At 55.1% G+C, this 14,371-nt stretch overlaps 2 protein-coding genes across 2 annotated transcripts in view; both read right to left on the reverse strand.

The window, feature by feature from the left end:
- Nucleotides 1-1,281, reverse strand: part of FOXS1 (forkhead box S1) — a 1,962-nt gene extending 681 nt beyond the window's left edge. The window contains 2 exon segments of the mRNA XM_027774273.1: nucleotides 1-132; nucleotides 135-1,281. The exon segment at nucleotides 1-132 is cut by the window's left edge and continues 15 nt beyond it. Coding sequence (XP_027630074.1) covers nucleotides 1-132; nucleotides 135-1,151 — 1,149 coding nt within the window. The 5' untranslated portion in view covers nucleotides 1,152-1,281.
- A 1,186-nt stretch (nucleotides 1,282-2,467) lies between these two features.
- Nucleotides 2,468-14,371, reverse strand: part of DUSP15 (dual specificity phosphatase 15) — a 22,258-nt gene continuing 10,354 nt past the window's right edge. Inside the window, exons 8-16 of the mRNA XM_006154757.3 lie at nucleotides 12,455-12,522; nucleotides 11,606-11,818; nucleotides 7,738-7,912; nucleotides 7,349-7,446; nucleotides 6,476-6,587; nucleotides 6,302-6,367; nucleotides 4,540-4,896; nucleotides 3,927-4,045; nucleotides 2,468-3,756 (exon numbers count right to left, since the gene is read on the reverse strand). Of these exons, the coding sequence (XP_006154819.2) occupies nucleotides 3,619-3,756; nucleotides 3,927-4,045; nucleotides 4,540-4,896; nucleotides 6,302-6,367; nucleotides 6,476-6,587; nucleotides 7,349-7,446; nucleotides 7,738-7,912; nucleotides 11,606-11,818; nucleotides 12,455-12,522 (1,346 nt within the window). The 3' untranslated portion in view covers nucleotides 2,468-3,618. The remainder of the gene's footprint in view (nucleotides 3,757-3,926; nucleotides 4,046-4,539; nucleotides 4,897-6,301; nucleotides 6,368-6,475; nucleotides 6,588-7,348; nucleotides 7,447-7,737; nucleotides 7,913-11,605; nucleotides 11,819-12,454; nucleotides 12,523-14,371) is intronic.

Here is a 14,371-nt window from a genome sequence, read left to right on the forward strand (position 1 = left end):
GGGCCGCGTGGGGGGCCGAGGCCTGGCATCGGTGGTTGTGGGGCACGTGCTGCCTGGCAGGGCCCCCACCAGACCCCCCAAGCTTAGGCCCTTGGAGTCTGGCAGCTCTGGCAGGAACAGGCAGTGCCTGCCGGGAGGGGGGCGTGCCTGCCGGTGGTGGTGTCGGTGACTCCTGGGTCTCGGCTGGTCGCCCTGAGGGGGCCCCGGCGTGTCTTGGTTGGGCCCTTGGTGCCCTCAGCACCTGTCCGCCGGGTGAAGCGGCGGCGCCGGCGCAGGAAGCTGCCGTGCTCGAACATGTCGTGGCAGTCGGGGTCCAGCGTCCAGTAGCTGCCCTTGCCTGGTTTGCGGTCATCACGGGGCACCTTGACGAAGCACTCGTTGAGTGACAGGTTGTGGCGGATGCTCCTCTGCCAGCCGGGCCGGTTGTGGCGGTAAAAGGCGAAGCGGCCCATGATGTAGCGGTAGATGCCGCTGAGCGTGGCCCGCTGGCCGGGTGAGCTCTGGATGGCCATGGCGATCAGGGCGATGTAGCTGTAGGGAGGCTTGGTCGGCTCAGCCGCCGGGGCCAGCGCGGGCGGGGGGTCTTGCTGCATGCTGGCCGAGCTGGCCGGGCTGGCGGCCGGACCACGGGCCAGGCACGGAGTCCAGGGCTCAGGCCGGCACAGCCTGCCGGGCTGGTTAAAAGGCTCACTGGCCCAGCCTCCCGGCCTGGAAAGGCAAAAAGGGGTGGACCCGCCAGGCTGCCCTCCCTTCCTCTCTGGCCCTGCTCCCCCAAGGCCTGAGAGGGGCGGGCAGGAGAGGCAGGACTGAGAAGCCTGAGCAGCTGCCAGGGGTGAGGAGGTGGGAGGGAAAGGACTGAGACCCTCAGCCCACTTGTGCCGGGTGGTGGCGACCGGGGAGGGACAGGATGTAAAACTGAGCAGACAGAGCCAGAGCCAGATACAAAAAGAAACAGAGACAGAGAAGAAAGAGACAGAGACATGTAGAGCAGAGACATAACAGAAAGAGAGAGCGAGAGAGAGAGACAGACATAAAAAATGAGACAGAGATAAGACAGAGACAGACAAAATGGACAGAGACAGAGAGAGACACAGACACACGGGACAAATGGTATATGGAGAAAGAGTCACCGAGAGACAGAATGAAGACATCTACAGAGACAGAGAGAAAGGAGATGCAGAGAGACAGGCACGGACACAAGCAGGGGAGCAGAGAGGAGAGAGCAGGATCTGAGTGGTCTCCACAGAGCTCCAAGTTAGAGCTTCTCAAATTCCTGTTCCTCTCCCCCCCGCCCCCCCAGGCCTGTGGTCTCCTTTCTCCTCCCACAGCCCAGAGCCCTTGGGCCCCACTCCGCTGTCCTAGCTCTGGTGTATTTGCCAAAGGGATGCCTGGGCTGGCAAGGACAGCTGGCTAAACCCAGTTCTGCTGAGCCCTGGTGCCCTCTAGTGATGAGTGTGGGGAGGACAGCCATCTGGGCTGAACATCGCCTTCCCATGGCTGATCTCAGTTTCTTCCCCTCTGAAATGGAGCTGGTGACTCTTCAGTCGCCTGGGCCATGGTAAGGAAGTCCCAGGCTCCCCTGCACAGAATCCAGCGCCCTCTGAGAGCCTAGCACTGAGGAGGGTTGGAGCATGGCTGTGGGCTGCCCCTCAGAACTGGGGCTCCTTTCCAGCTGCAGCCTTGGGCTCGGAGCTACTGCAAGGCTGTCTGATGCTGCCCAGTGGGCCGCATCCTCCCTGCTCTCCACTCCCAAGTCGGTGGGTACTTACTGCCAGACCAGCTCACTTCCTCCCTTCATTTACTCCTCAGATCAACCCTGCTCTGGAATTCTTCGTAGCTTCTTTTGAATAAATGAGGAATCTGAGGCTCAGAGAAGTTAAGTAACTTGCCTTAGGTAACACAGTTGGTGAGTGACAAAGCTGAGATTTGAACTTAGGATTCTGTAACTCCTTAATACCACCCTTCCTGTGAGGGGCAGGGGTAGTGGACAGCCACGGGGTCTCTACTGGAAAACAGGCTGTGAACCCCAAGAGAGTAGGGATCATGTTATTTTGCTCTATCCCAGGGTCCAGCACAGGACACCAGGTAAGAATAGGTGTTGAATAAACATCTGCAGGATGAATTTTTTTTTTTGAGAGTGTTTCACTATAGGGTGTGTGCGCTCGCCAGACAGACAGACAGAGACATTAGAGACAGAAAGCGAGAATCAACCCCCAGGGGGGTGGTCACGCCGCAATCCCTTCTCCTCCATTCTCCTCTTGGGATCTTGGGCACGCACGCACACGCGCCCGGCGTGAGTTTTAAGCCACTGGGTCCAGGATGCGAACCGCGGTCGACTATGTGGGAGTCCAGCGACATAGCCATTACATTAACTACTGGTTCCCTGCAGGATGAATTTTTAAAATCAATCCATTGGGGCCAACAGGTGGCGTAGTGGTTAAGATGGTGGACTTCCACTTGATCGACCACAGTTCACATCCCCGGACCTGGCCCCTTGAAACTCGTGCCAGATGCATGTGTGTGCATGCCCAGAATCCTACGGGGAAAGTAGAGAGAAGGGATTTGACCATCGCCCCTGGGGGGGTGATTTCATGCTTTCTGTCTCTCTGTCTCTCCAGTGAGTGTACATGCCCTATAGCAAAAATTGATCCCAGAATAAAATAACATAAAAAGCAATCTGTCAACTTCTGTATTTTGTTGAATCATATAGTTCCTCACTCACCCCAATAAAAGTGGCTTATTAATGTATCACTAATGGATTTCTTATGTTGGCATCTGGCATCTCAAAGAGGATTTCTCTAAATAAAGTCAGAAACCAGAAGAGAAATAAAGGTCTACTATGTGGAGCAGAAAATAGTTACTTCACTCACAAGGCACTGGGAACCAACTTTGTAACTGTAGATGCTCGCCACCCCCTCTTCCTCCAGGGTACCCTACAACTTAGAGTCTGCAAAGATCAGTGGGATGCTGGGAGGGACTGGATTCTCGCTTTGGCCTCTGCTTCAGGGTTGTGTTTGGGGACCTGCCTCAGTTTCTTTGAAGGCAGTTTCCGACAGGTGTGGGCGGTTAGCCTCTAAAGCCCAGGGTTCAAGCTAAGTCTTCTGTTTTGGGATCCCTCGAGACTGCCGAATACAGGAGACCAGCAGCAGGTGCGAGGAAGGGTGTGGAAACTCAGAGTCCCTCAGAGCCAGGTGCTTCCCCATTAGAATAGTTGTCCCCACTCCAAACAACCCTGAGGATGGACTTGTTGGTAATCTCGGCCTTGGGTCAACATTATAATGGGCTCAGCTGCAGGACAAGGTCAGCGCTAAGTGAACGGTTATTGGCATGTCATGTTCTCAATGAGAGAGGAAGTCTTTTTGTCCCAATTGCTGCAGTTCCTGCACCTCAAGGTCGAGTTCAGTTTCTGGCTGACACCTCACACCTGGCTGTGCGGTGCCTTCTACTCGCACAATCCGAGGGCTCCATGCTCGAGGCAGACAGCTTGCAGGTTACGATGGACTTCCGCTGTCCAGCGACCTGGGCGATGAGTCGGGGGAGGCCCCAGGGCCACTGGCTTAGTGTGAGCTGAGCAGAGTTGGGGTGGAGGTAAGGGTCTGCGCCTTACAGGGGCTGCCTTTATGGAGTATGAGGAAGTGGCCCACTGAGAGCTGTGTCAGAAGGTGGGTGATCAGGGTGGGGCCCTGTGGGGCAGCGAGGTGCCCAGGTGAGGCGCTTCCAGTGCAGGAGGAGCTCCCGGGCAAAGACTGGCTCCACCTGTGGGGACATGCAGGGACAATGAGACAGTCTCTCTTTTTCCGCCCCCAACATTCCCAGTGGGCAGTTACCACACTAGTGACAGCCTCCACCCCACACCCATATTGGACTGGAGGGAGCTGTGAGGGGCCATTTGGAGGTTCTCTTCTGGAGAGGAGGGAGGGACTCACGTGGGCCATGACAAGTCGCTCCTCTGACTTGTCAGGGGGCCCTGGGTACTCTTCGCCAAAGCACAGACGGATCTGGTACTCCGGCTCCGGGCGGCCGTCCTGCAGGTGGGCACGCAGTTCTACCGGCACAGAGACTGTGGGGGCTGGGCCAGGACCTAGGCATCCTAGCTAGTGCCCACCTCGGGTTTAGGCCCCATGCCCACGTCTCCACTGACCCTGTGCCCCATGTCCCACATCTGTGCCCACTTCCAGTGGCCCATGCCTTTATGCCGTCCCACGCCCACTGCCATTGACCTATGCCTATCTCACGCCCAATGCCCCATGTCCACCCTATTCCCAGTGACCCTATGGCAACACATGTACCCAGGCCCTATGCTTACACCCCTCACACCAAAGCTCCAAGCCTGCCTGGGGCCTAACTCCCCCGTCAACATACATCCAGCCACGGCGCAGCCCCTCCCCCAATGCACACAGTCCTTCCCCTTCCTGCTGTTTCTATGCCACCTCCTTTCTTTCCATGCCCATCCCATGTCCAGAGTCCGTAAGCCCATTTCCCTGCGCCCACATCTTGTGTGCCCACCGACCTCTGTCCACGTTCCTCTGCCGCTCTTACCCTCCAGGAAGCGGCGCGTGTCTAGCAGCTGGCAGGTGCGCTCGCGCTCCAGCTTGTTGGGCTGCGCACGGTGCAGGGCGAGCGGGCCGCGCCAGTACACGCGGCCCTGGCACAGGCGCTTGGCGAACACGCCTTCGGGCGCCACCCACAGCAGTACCGCGCGCTTGAGGTGCGAAAGCTGCAGCGCGCGAGCGGCGGGCGGCGGCTTCGGGAAGAGAACTTGCACGACGTGCGGTGGTGGCCCCAACAGGTGCTCAGCGGCTGCCTGCGGGCTTAGGAGGCAGCCCTCGGAGGTGCGCGCGGTGGTTTCGTGCACCAGCGCTGCGCCATAGAAGAGCCGCACGTGCAGCCAGTATTCTGTGGACCGGGGAACGGCACACGCGTGGGCTCAGGGTTGGCTGAGCTGGCTCCTCCTTGCCGCGACCCTAACACAACGGGGACCCCTCCACCTTGGGATCTGGGGATATTATCCCTGTCAGAGATAATAATTCTAGTACTGGTAGGACATAATAGCTTTCAGTACAAACTAACCAGTAGCTGAGGTCTGTGGTTAAAAGCACAGACCACATGGCCGTCCACGGTTCAAATCCCAGACCTGGCGCTTGGTTTTTCACTTTCTTTCTCTCTCTCTCTCAGATAAATTAATAATAATAGTGACAAGGGGACCAGCACATAGTGTAATGGTTACATTGCTGGACTCCCATGTGGTCCATCGCGGTATGAGTCCTGGATCCAGGGGCTTAAAACTCACAATGGGTGTGTGTGTATGCCTGCCTGAGATTGCAGTGTGGCCATTCTCGCTGGAGGGTGATTTCTCAACTGTCTCTGTCTGTTTCTGTCTTTCTGGCAAGAGCATGCACCCTATGGCAAAATCTCCCTTAAAAAAATAACGATAATGGGACCAGCAGTTGGTGTAATGGCTATGTCGCTGGACTCCCATGTAGTCGACTGCCGGTTGAGTCCCGGACCCCATGTCTTAAACTCACGCTGGGCGCGTGTGCGTGTGTGCCCAAGATTCCAAGAGAATGGAGGAGAAGGGATTGCCGGGTGGCCATCCCCCCTGGGGGCGTGATTTCTCGCTTTCTGTCTCTCTATCTCTCTCTGTCTTTCTGGCGAGCACACGCGCCCTATAGCAAAAACCTCTCCAAAATAATAATAATAGTAACAACGAAAAATAAAAAATTAAAGAAGTCTTAAACAGAATTTAAAAAGCACAGACTCTAGGGCTGTCTGTACAATTAGGGCATGATCCTAAGGCCCTCCCAGCTCTGATTGCTGGGATTCTAGCAGCTTCCATCCAGCAAAAAACATGAATGCAGATAGAAACCCCACCAGCACCAACACAGCAGCGTCCCTCTGAAAAGCCAGCAGGACACCGCGATGGTGAGGGCTGTGGGTTCTGCTCTGGGTCCCTGGATTCTGTTCTCTCACTGCCACTTAGGAGCTGGCACCTGGGAGTAACTTGCCCAGGGTCACTAGTGGTGTGAACCTGGGCAAGGGTTATTAGTGGTGTGACCCTGGGCAAGGATCTTCCCCTCTGTGTCCTGGTTTCTGTGCAAGTCAAGCGCGGACGATAGCATCCCGGGGCTGTGGGAAGGGCTTGGAGGGACGCGGCCTCACTGAGCCCTACACAATGGCAGCTGCTGCTGTGGTTGTCACTGGGGAGTCTGCACTGGGGTTCAGGGTGGAAGGCTACCTGGCTGTGCCCCTGGGCCCTCTCATTTTGCACACTGATCAGAGGGGAGGGTTTTTAGCTCCTTACCAGGGTTGCTGAAATCTTTGGAGAGTGTCGCACTCCTGGGGAATCTGGGGTCCCATGCCTGGGACCCTGGGGAAGGAGGAGGAGCAATTAGCACCTCCTCACACTGGACCCCCAACCCCTAGGTCAAGAGGAGGCTGGGGCAGAGGCAGGGTAGGTGAGGAGATCCGCCCTTACTGTGGTCAGCCAAAGGGCCTGAGAGGAGTGCGGCCGGTGGCGGGGAGTCCTGCGGGGCCAGCCTGGGGGCCTGCTCCTTGTCCTCATCCTTGGTAGCTACGTCAGAGCCATCCTGAGCATCGGGAGAGAGGGCTGTGATGAGAGGAGAGGAGCCCCGTGGGCCACAGGAGTTCCCAGAGGATCCCACCAGGACGGAAAGAGGGCAGGGCTGGCTGAAGGCCAGCTGGGGCAGGTGCGACTGAGCAGCTGCAGAGCTCTGGCTTCCCCTGCCCCCTGGAGGTGAAGAGAGTAAAGAGGGTCCATGGAGGCGCTGTAGGTGAAAGGGTCAGAGATGGGCCACCGTGACAGGAAGAGCAGCGCTGAGGGTGAATGCGGAGCTGGAGATGACAGAAATGGGGGAACAGAGCAAGGAACCAGATGACAGGGGAGAGGTGATGGGGTGGAGCTAACAGGGCTGGGACAGAGTGACGGTGAGCTGACGGGGCGCTGTGAACAGTGAGGCAGCTGGAGGGGATGATGTGAGGGGGACGGCAATGGAGCTGCATCTGATGGGGTGAGCAGGGACAGCGATGATCCCAAGGATGATAGAGGAGAGCATGAATGCAGAAAAAAATAGAATGACTTCAGGCAGAACTGAAGAGGATGGTGGTGATGGGAACAGTGAGGGACCAGAGCTGATGGAGGTGAAGGGAGCAGGTGATGGAGCCGAAGGTGGTGGGAGGGACGGGGCAGGTGCGATGAGAAGAGCTGGTGGGAGCACCGGTCAGAGACAGAGCTGGAGCGGAGGAAGGGAGGAGAGGAGTGAAAGTGCTCGTGATCCTTGTCAGAGAGGGTGGGGCCACGAGGCTACAGGGGGTGGGAGGACACACTGACCTGCTCCGTCCTGCAGGCTGGCTCTGTCACTTCCCCAGGGAGCTCCTGCTGGCTCGAGGGGATCTCCTCCTCTTCAGAGGGAGCATAGTCCCTGGTAACTGGATGGAGCAAGAGAGAGAGTGGTGTTCCTAGGCCCCAAGAGGAACCCCCTCAACCCAGGTGACCCCAGACGAGAGGATCTCAGCTCACTGCATTACCTTAGGTAAGATCTGTCTGTCTCTGGGCCTTTTTGGAGGGGGAGATAAACTGGGTGGTCTAAGGGTCCTTCTAAATTTATCAGCCCAGGAGTTTAAGCTCAATGAGTCTACCATTTCCCATTTTACAGATGAGCAAAGTGAAGTCTTTATTGCCAGCGTTGGCCACTGCTACCTCTGGGGACAGGCTGGTACCTTCAGACACGATCTGGTAGACCTTGTAGGGGTTGGAGATGTCCAGCTGGCTGCGTTCGCGCACCTCCCGGAAGTCAGCACTCTTGTTGAGGGCACAGCGGAGCCGTGTCTTCCAGATAGAGGGGTCCTCCTTGTCCGTGCCCTCCAAGTGTTTGCCTTTGTACACGGCCCAGGCCTAGAAGTGAGCAGTGGAACTTGGGGAGGACTGGCCTGGGGGTGGGGGCTGGTGCCATGCGGTGGGATGAGGACAACCTAGACTTCTGCCCTCTCTCTCCCTTTCCCCTCTTTCCTTCCCTCTCTCTTCCCATCCAGCACATAATCATTGACCTCATACTGTGTTCTAGGCCCCAGGCAGGACTGGGGATTAATGGGAACAAGACAGACATGGTCCCTGCTCTTGGAGAACTCAAGGTGTATGGGAGAAATGGCTGCAATCAACCATAACAATATTCCAGTAATGGGGTGTTATAAATAAAAGAATAAGTAGGATGATGGGATGTGAAGTCGTGGCAGTGGTCTGCCAACTCCCTACCTACTGTCACACAGAAAGCATACTCCCGATGATTTCGAACTCCCAAGGCAAGAAGTGAAACTAGAAAATTACAGACAAGAATGCAGGAGACAATCTTACAGGGGCAAAGGATATTTCTTTCTTTTTTTAAAAAAATAATTTTTAAATTTAACTTTATTTCCTTATTTATTTTAATTTGACCAGAGAGGGAGGGTGGGAGGGAGAGAGAGAGAGAGAAAGCAAGCCGCCAGGTCTGGGACTGGAACCAAGGTTGGCCATGTGAGAGTCCGGTGCCCTTAACCACCATGCCACCTGCCGGCCCCTAAAGGATATTTCTTAAGCAAAATGTGAAAGGCATGGACCAGATGCAAAGAAGCAAAAAAAATATGATGTCTGAAATTAGCAAGAAGCTAAGGTCTAGAGCATACAAAGAACTTGTACAAATCAGCAAGAAATGGCATCTCCTAAAGAAAGAATTCCTGGACCAGCAGATGGTGTAGTTAAGGTGCTAGATCCTACGTAGTTGACTCTGTGGTTCAAGTCCCAGACTCAGCAGCTCGAAAAACAGGCCAGGTGCTTGTGCATGTGGGCCCACAATCCCTAGAGGAGAATAAAGAAGGGATTGTAGTGTGGCCATCCCCCCCCGGGGTGTGTGTGTGTGTGTGTGACTTCTCTCTCAAGCACACAAGCCCTAGTGCAAAAACCTAAAAATAAAAAGGAATTCTTATCAAAGGACAGGAATTGATGGCTTATGGAGGAGGAGCCAGAAGTCTGAATATCTGAGGAGGGGCTTAAACTCATCATTGTCATAGAACGAGAACATACATGTGAGAAATCACCCGTGAGCTGACTAAACTCAGTGAGCTGGATAATGCCAGGTGTTGGTGGGATGTAGACACTGCCTGTGGTCACGGAATGCGTACTTCGGGACGGTCCTCTGGCATGCCTAGTTGAATTAAGTAGTAAGAACATACCCTGTGAGCAGAAATCTCAGTTCCAAAAGAATCCTCCCAGGGGATCCCAGGGAGACTTGGTTAAGGAACTCCACACTGGCATTACTTGTGTCCATTTCTGGGGAAGTAGACAGGGGTATGTGTGTGTGATTGATGTGCACCAGAGTCTGCAGCGTCTAGAAATGTCTAGAAGCAGTGGATTAGGGCTACAGAGAACAAGAACAGATCTGCAAAGCACGGTTGTGAGCAAAGAGGCCGTGGGGTGACTTCATTTTTTTGTTACCCTCGGCCTATCTACAAGTGGCCATGAAAGTAATTCAAGTAATAATTTTAAGATTTTGAATAAATTTAGAGAGTAGAAGAATTTACAAATATGGAACCCATGCGTAATGAGGATCGATGTGGGGGAATGAGGAAGCGCAATCAACGAAGGAGAGACAGGGTGACACGCTGGATCATCAGTGTCCTCAAAGGCCAAGCTTTATCCAGTGGGCTTTGGGGCACCAGAGGATTTGAAGCCAAGGAGTCACATGTGTGTGGTAGACTGAGGGATGTGTCAGAGCAGCCAAAAGGATGGGGAGGACCAGCCCTCAGAATCTCCCTCCTCTGAGCAATAGCATATCATTTTTAAGAGACAGGCCATACAACCACCTGTTCATCACTTATTGAACACTTACTGTGTGCCAGGCACCATGCTTGGTGTCACTCCTACCAGACAAGATTCATACCAGGAGATGTACCCATACTAAGTACTTAAAATTCATAGGGAAAGTTTTTCCAGTGGGGGAAGTAGAGTGAAAGATGACTTAGGACAAGCACTGAGTGGGAGCTTAATAAATGCAGTCAATAAATAAATGCACCGGGAAGGCTCTCTCCAGAAGAGATGTTTAAGCCGAGGACCATGGGAGCTGGCCGGGTGAAGGTGGAGAGCTGGGGTTGCAAGCAGAGGTAACAGCACACGCAGAAGTCTAATGGTGACAGAGCACTGGAAACTGAAAGAACTAAAGTGGGGGGTGGAGGGAGGGTGGAGAGAGACATGGCCAGGGAGGGGCAGTTCCTGCAGGGCTTTGAGGTCATTCTAAGGGTTGGGACTTTGTCCTAAGGGCAGTGGAGAGCCATGGAAGGATTCTGAGTAGAGGAGCATCTAGACCTGATTTGCATTTAGAAGGATCCCTCTGGAGGACTGAGGGAAGTGCTGAGGGACTGGGAAGCCAGGGGCCCAGTGAGGTCACTGTGCTTGTCCTTTGAGAGCTGGTGGAAAAGGAGTCAAGTGGATGGACTGAGAGATATTCAGCAGTAAGAGCAAGCAGCCCTGGTCATGGAGATGTGAGGATGGAAGAGGGGAGGGTGGCCGGGGTTCAGGTGCCTGGCCCTGGCTGACAGAAGTTGTGGGAGTGAACTGAGGAGTGTCATATTGGGAACGTATTGAGTTTGAGGGGCTTGGGGTCTATCCAAGAGATAGCTTCTGAGAGGCCGCTCAACCAGCAGGCTGTAGGCTTGAAGGGGAGTCTGGGAGCCTCCATGCTGAAGTCATGGAGGGGGACGGTGGGGCTTGAGGAGGGGGCCCATAAGTGCTGGGAGCCCCAACAGAGAAAGGAAGGCATGGAGGCAAGGAGCAGGGATCTGGGAGGTGGGAGGAACATTGGTGGTAGTAGTTGGGTGGTGGAGGTGGGAAGGCAGAGATTCTGGAGACCAGGGGAGAGTGTCTTAAGAAGGGGGAAGGGCCCACCAGGTGCAAACCCACCCAGGAGTCAAGAAGATGAAGACGTCGTCCTTGGATTTGGCAACTAGAGACATAAACGGGAGGAACGAGAGCCAGACTGGGATGGGGGAATTGAGAGGGCGGAACGGAGGGAGGTTAGTGAAGAGGAGAGTCTCCAGGTGCTTCATGCTGTGAAAGCAGAGAGGAGGCCAGGAAAGGAAGAGTGGAGGCCACTTTGGTGTTTGGAGTGGTGGCAATGGCTGCTGTGAGCCCGCTTATTGCGCAGGGGAGAGTGTGCAAACTGGCAAGGAGACAAGAGAAAATGAATGGTAGTCTGGGATGGGAGATCATCTCTGCAGAGGTCCCTGAGAAGGGTTGATGTGAGCATAGGAAACACCCAGCACTTTGGAGGTTCCCTTGCCGTGCAGCCTTGGGCCAGGACGTTGAAGGGATTATCATCAGCACTGCCATCTAATTTTCCGGTGGAGTTAGGAGAGGGGAGGGCCCCTGGGAGGTAGACGTGGTGGCCATGCACGATTGTTTTAAGAGGGCGTCTGAGGGTCTATCGTGTATGCAGAACACGACCCTAGACGCCATGCAATGGTCCGAGGTCACACAGCGTGTCCATTGGTCCAGGCGCTGGGATCATGCCCATCTAAAGCCCTCTTGGGGCTGGGTGTCCCTAGCCCCCTGTTTCCTTACCCTGAAGAGCGCCGCGTCCTGCTGCGCCTGGTAGCCCTGCTTGGCTGCGTGTTTCCAGGGGATGCGGAAGAGGGTCTTGCCCGCGTCTTCCCAGCACAAGCCTGCGTAGCGCCGGCTCTCGATCTGCTCCACCAGCCAGTCCCGGAGGCGCAGAGGACCCCCGGCTCCGGCCATGGATCGCCAGCCGCCTGAGACCTTCCCTTTCCCCTTCCACTAGGGGCCGCCAGGCAACTGGGACGCAGTGCGCGGGGGGACCGGGGCTGGGACTCGTGGCAGCTGGACCCTCACGGGTCTGCGTCCAGGGATCACTGGGCCATCTGGATAGCGCGCAGGAGGCAACGAAAGTGAAAGTCTGGGCGGGAGGGTTTCGCTTTCTGTTCTGTTCCCTCTCCTGGGAGGCCTTTTCCTTTAGGCCCTCCCTGTGGTAGCCTGGCCAGGAGGTCGCTAGTCCTCGCTCAGGGCACGGTGACAGGCGCTGTGGGACGCCAAGACCCACCAGAGTGTACCCTGTGTTCTGTCTGTCCTCGGAACAAGAGCTCCGAGGCACACCCAGAAACGCAACCTTGCCTCACCTCTGCACCCGTTGTCTGTCCTTCCACACCCACCTGGGAAGCTGTCAGACTTTTTTCAGAACCAGGACTATGGAGGTTGATATAGTGCCTATCAAACTAAGCCCTGCCAGAATGGGCACGCGTGACCTCCACCCCACTCTTGCAGGAGACTTCCTAGGCAGGAACCCGGTCACCCACATTTAACAAGTTCCCCACGGGGCCACATTCATTTCCTCCAGTACTGCTAGTCCTTATTTGGTGGCTGGCCATCATGGTGCGGCCCTGGCTAAACCCTTACCTGCAGTATCTCCATCGTGCTCACACCAGCATGACAGCTAGGGGAAATGACCTTTCTAGCTGTCAAGGCTGAGGTCAGAGAGAGTAAAGCCCCATAGCCAGGAGCGTGGGAGGGAGAAAGGGGGAACAGACAAATCCAACTTGCGTCTCCTCCTCTCCCCAGCCTAGGAGCCCAGAGTGCCCCACACTGCCTCCTACAGCTACACCTGGAAACTAGGGATTTCTAGTGGGGTCTCTGACACCCTGAAAGTGTATGCAACATTTTATCACATCCACGTGTTTTTTTCTGGAGTTTGTATCACTCATTGTCAAAGGGGATTTGTGATATGGAAGAGATGGAGTAGCTCAGATTGCTTCACTCCTTGCTGTATCCAGGGGGAAACTGAGGCTCCAAGAGAGACCCGCCCCTGCTGCATGGGCACGGAGCTGGGTGCCCATTCAACCAGCATTGACCAGACGCTAGAAGCGGGGTCCCTCACATGTGCCTGTTAAGGGGGCTTTCTTTGTGCTCATCTACCCCAACCCCATATTCTAGCAGCTGGCCGGTCTGACACTTCCATAGCCACAGCCAGGATTTCAACTTGGGCCTGTAGGGTACCCAGGGAGCAGAAGGCATTTTATGATTAAATTCAAGGGTGATGACTGCATGTAAGCAGGAGTTTTGAGTGTGTCAGACGATTCCTTAATTTCTCAAGGTCGTAGAGGGTGGGACTTAAGTCGGTGGGCTCTGCAGCCTGCTTGAGATCACACCCCAGCTCCACCACTTGAGTCTGCTGAGTAACAACACTTTCTAGGGCTGCTTGAGGATTTAATAGATCCAAGCAGTGTTGAGCAGTGCCTGAAGAGAGCACTCAGTTGATGAGTGCTTTATTGTGTTGCGTCAGAGTGTTGTGGGTTAATGCTGGAAGCGGGGAGGGACCTGGAACAGCAAATCAAGGTGCTTAGTTTTAGTTTGAGATTGTTGCTATAGGGCACATGTGGTTGCCAGAGAGACAGATAGAAAGGGAGAAATCACCCCCAGAGGGGATAGCTACACCATAATCCCCTCTCCTCCATTCTCCTCTCAGGATTTTGGGCATGCACGCACACATGCCTGGTGTGATTTTCAAGCCGCTGGGTCACAGACTTGAACCGTGGCCAGCCATGTGGGAGTCTAGTGCCTTAATCACTATGCCACCTGCTGGCCCCCAAGGTGCTTAGTTTTGATCAGGGGTCCCCAGCCACCAGGCTGCAGACCAATGCCCATCTGCCAAGCTGTGCAGCTGGTCCTGGGGTGAGAAAGCAAGCTAGCGAGTGAGGCTTCATCGGTGTTAGCAGCCACGCCCCATCGCTGGCCTTGTGGCCTGGCCCCGCCTCCTGTCGATCAGCATTGGTATTGGATTGCCATAGGAGCAGAAACCCTGTTGTGTGATGTCTCATTATATATTGCAATGCGGTAGTGGTGGAAACGGGGTTCACCGTGGACATGGTGTATTTCAGTCATCGTAGGATCAACTCCTCCTTCCCCCCCCACACACACATCCCTCCATGGAGGAATTGTCTTCCATGAGGCCAGTCCCTGGAAGGTTGGGGTCTGCTGCTATAAATGACAGGATGAGGGCGTGGAAGTTGTTAAATAGAAGACACCACTGGTGAGAGAAGGGAGTTTTAAGCTGGTAGATGGTGGTTCCACCAACCAGCAGGGGGACGGCAGGCTCCCTGCGCCCTGGGAAGGCCAGTCACTCTTCGCGCAGTCCTCTGTCAGAGCAGGAGGGGTTTTGCTCATTGTCATTTCCCTCGCAGGCTCCTGGCCCCTGACTTTGTTTAAAGACTAGGAGGCACTCGGGAGGCAGCTTTTGTGTCTCTTTAATATCCTTCAGGCCCATCCCACCCCACCCCCACCCCCACCCCTCTACTCTCGCCGTCTTTAAGGGTGGAG

This window comes from Tupaia chinensis, unplaced genomic scaffold (assembly GCF_000334495.1).
Source record: "Tupaia chinensis unplaced genomic scaffold, TupChi_1.0 Scaffold000418_1, whole genome shotgun sequence".
Taxonomy (NCBI): domain Eukaryota; kingdom Metazoa; phylum Chordata; class Mammalia; order Scandentia; family Tupaiidae; genus Tupaia; species Tupaia belangeri.